At 62.4% G+C, this 3,441-nt stretch overlaps 1 protein-coding gene across 1 annotated transcript in view; it reads left to right on the forward strand.

Annotated features, from left to right (window-relative positions):
• The window catches only part of Ptprs (protein tyrosine phosphatase receptor type S), a 46,746-nt gene that overhangs the window by 9,311 nt on the left and 33,994 nt on the right, over positions 1 to 3,441 (forward strand). Inside the window, 3 exon segments of the mRNA XM_033759607.1 lie at positions 317 to 325; positions 1,738 to 1,755; positions 3,289 to 3,399. Of these exon segments, the coding sequence (XP_033615498.1) occupies positions 317 to 325; positions 1,738 to 1,755; positions 3,289 to 3,399 (138 nt within the window).

A 3,441-nucleotide genomic window follows, 5' to 3' on the forward strand; every position in this document is an offset into this window, starting at 1 on the left:
GGGCCTCCCAGCCGGTCCTCAGGGCCGCCTGCCCTCACAGCCCCACTCAGGAGCCACCGCGGCCCTCACTGTCCTGTTGTCCCTGCCAAGCCTGGCGCCAGCTCCCCGTCCCTGCGTCAGTGCCCTCGTGGGCCTCGGCTTCCTGTGCAATGTGCCACGTGCCAGCGAGTTTGCGCCGTGCCCACCCCCTCCGTGCACGGTGCCTGCAGGACCCCAGTGCTGATTCCTGGGTCCCCTCGGGCCCCACACGCAGCCTCTGCGTGATCTTCATTTAACGTCGCTGTTCTCTCTTCTTGTCCTTCTGTGTAACGGTCAGAAACCTTTGGTAAGTCCAACATCTTCACCGTGTCAAAACTAACGCCCCGGCTCCCCTTGTGTCCCCCTCCTGTCCCTTTCCCCAGAACTAACAGCCACCGTGACGGTAACTGTGACTCCGTGTGGCATGTCTGCTAACATCCCCACTGCCCACCCGGTCCTCCCCAGCTGGGCCCCAGTGGGTGCAGAGCGACCGACCCAGAAGGAAAAGAGGAAAGGGGGCCACTCCCAAGGGCCCCATCAGAGCTCAGCCCGGAACAGAGGCGTCCTCAGAGCAGCCCCCTCGGGCTGGTGGACTTGCACAGCGTACACGGTCCTCCTGCCTTATTCTGGGATTTAGTATGGCTGGAAAAGGATTTAATTAGCAAAGTTGGAGAGCTGGAGCTGGTAATTTTCCAGCTGGGTTGGTTTGGGGTATTTCTCACTCTTTTCCCAGCATCTAGCTTCCTCTCTGAAATGGATCGCTGGGCTAATTCTTACTAAGGTGAGAGTGACTGGTATTGGCCCATGAGAGCTCCCGCTCATTTTAGGAAGCAGATCTACCTTTAATCACTCAAGGATCTGCTCTTGATACCCCACAGAGTGGCCTTGGACGATGTGGCCATCTTGGGGAGCCTGGTTCTTCAGCCCTGGCCTCTCCTGCGGCCTCACAGTCTGGTGAGGCAGTTTAGAGCACGGGCGGGCAAACCTAGGGTTCTGGCTGACTCCACACCTCTGCGGCACGGCCACTGGCACATTCCCATTGGCACCCACAGGAAGCCGGCAGAGTGGCCCTGAAAGGGTTGAGAGTCTCAAAGGAGAATGTGAGAGCTGGTCCCGGCCCCTCCTGCCTCTGCCTCTGCCTCACGCCCTGACCTCAGGAACTCCACGGTCCCCACTTGGTTTACCCGTCTGTAAAGCGGACCTGGCTGTGTGGACGGAGCTGTGTTTCTGTGCCCGTGTGGCTCCAGTGCCAGCTTCCCGCTCCCGTCTTGGGGTCCTGTCTCCTCGGGGAGGAGAGCCGCGGGCGTCTCTGTCCAGCCTGGTCTCTCCTGGGTCCCCAGAGTCACCCCTTCCTCCCAGGCCCAGGCCCTTTCCTCTTTTCCTCCGCTGGGGACAAGCTGCAGGGTTCCCTTCCCTGTCCCCTCCTCGGCCTGTTGGAGACGCCCTCCCTCTGCTTCCTCAGTGGCAGCCCTGGGGCACTAACACCTCCTGTCCCGTCTAACAAGACCCCGAGACCCTGTGTTCCTGTTCTTCCCCTGCCTGGATGTGACAGCAGCGGCCTCGCTGGACCCCCCGAAATGCCAAAAATGGGGGGTCCGTGCATCTCGGCCCAGCCCCTCCTGCCTCCTCGAGAAGCCCCCAGCCCCCCAGAGGGCGCCCCAGCGCCTCAGAGGCCGGGCGCCTGCCTCCCGCTCACTGCTGTCTCTGCTTCCCTTACAGAGAGTACTCCAATCCGAGGTAAGGTGCCGCCCACACGCGCTGGCCCCTGGGTTCCACGGGGGCCGCGCTGTGCCCCAGACCCCACCCTGCACCCCTGCTCACCACCCTTCCCAGTGCCCAGCCGTCTCTGTGTCTCTGTCTGTCTGTGGCCCCGAGTGCGGCAGTGGGTGACTCTCCGGGGCCCCCTAGTGGGAGGTGGCACAGGCCCCCCTGGAGCTGAGTGGCCTGGGGGTGTTCCCAAAGGCCAGATTTGAACCTGGCCCCAGCCCCAGTGCTGCCTCAGAGGAGGGACTAGAGTGGGCCTGGGAAACAGACCGCATCGGGCCCAGCTTTCCTCAAAGTGCTGTGTGACACGCAGGCCTCCCCGCGCCCTCTCTGGGCTCCACGCCTCCTTCCCTAGAGCCTGGGGCAAGCGAGACGCACTGTGGGGCAGAGCCTTGCCTGCTGTGCCCAGAAACGCTGTCCATGGTCCGCCTCACAGCCAGAAGCAGCCGGTGAGCTGAGACAGGGTTTCGGGGCTCCTGCGCCCCGGCCCCGAGGGTGGCTGCGGTTCAGGCACGCTCGTGGGTGTCCTCCGATCTCCCTCCGCACATGTCAGCAGGCGGACAGAAGTCAGGACTAAGCCAGCGGGCTGGCACACGCCCGACCACCAGAGTCGGAGGCCGGCCTGGGTGACATAGTGAGACCCTGCCTCCAGTTAGAAAGAAAGAAAGGGGAAATCCAGACTTTGAACTAACTCCTGTGATTTCAGGCAGAAGTGAGCCCTATTTTCATGAACTCGGGAGCACAGACTGGGATTGGGCCTGTGACTTTAAATATGCTTGAGAACTTGGCCTCTGCTTTGTGTTTTGTTTCGTGGAGACAGTGTCTAGTGACGCAGTCCAGTCCGGGTTGACCTGGAATTTTCAGTCTCCTGCTTCAGCCTCCTGAGTGCTGAGGTCTCCGGTGCCCCTACATCCGGCTCCTTTCTACCTTTATTCACTAACAGCCAACAGATTCTTTGCCCCAGGCTGTTGATTTCAAATGCACTCGGGCCTTTTCAACCTACTCTAATTACAGAGTACAGGAGCCCTGCGTCCTCCCACACCCGTGGGTGCTAACGGGCTTGGGTCTGCTGCCAGGGTTCGTGCGTCTCGCCTCGCGTGGCGGCCCCTGGGTCCCTGTGTCTCCCCAGAGACTGACGGGGGGCGAACGTCAGCCTCCCTCTGCGCTGCGTGGGGAGCATCGTGGGGCTCGTGCCCCCAGCACGCGTACCTCGTGGCCTGCAAGGCCACCAGCCTCGCAGTGAGCCCCTCTTGGGGTGAGAGTGGAGGATTTTTGGTTTTTGCTTTGGTACCGGGGATCGAACTCAGGACCTTGTGCTTGTGAGGCAGGTGGTGGAACCTGTGAGCTGAATCCCCGGCCCAGAGTGGAGGCTTCGCTGGGGAGCCGAGTGTGCAGGCCGGGCGGGGGTCGGGGAGCCACGGGGTAGCTGGACACTTTCCCTCGCTCTCGGCCAGGCTCAGCCCCAGGGCCCCACTCGGTGGCCAAGTCCTCTCCCTCTCCCTCCAGGGGCCCTGCAGATCGAGAGCAGCGAGGAGACGGATCAGGGCAAGTACGAGTGTGTGGCCACCAACAGCGCCGGCGTCCGCTACTCCTCACCAGCCAACCTCTACGTGCGAGGTAGGGAGCGCCACGTCCAGGTCCAAGGCAGGGACCCGCCCG

The sequence above is a fragment of the Fukomys damarensis genome, unplaced genomic scaffold (assembly GCF_012274545.1).
Source record: "Fukomys damarensis isolate Sample0158 unplaced genomic scaffold, DMR_v1.0_HiC HiC_scaffold_37, whole genome shotgun sequence".
In the NCBI taxonomy this organism is placed as follows: Eukaryota; Metazoa; Chordata; class Mammalia; order Rodentia; family Bathyergidae; genus Fukomys; species Fukomys damarensis.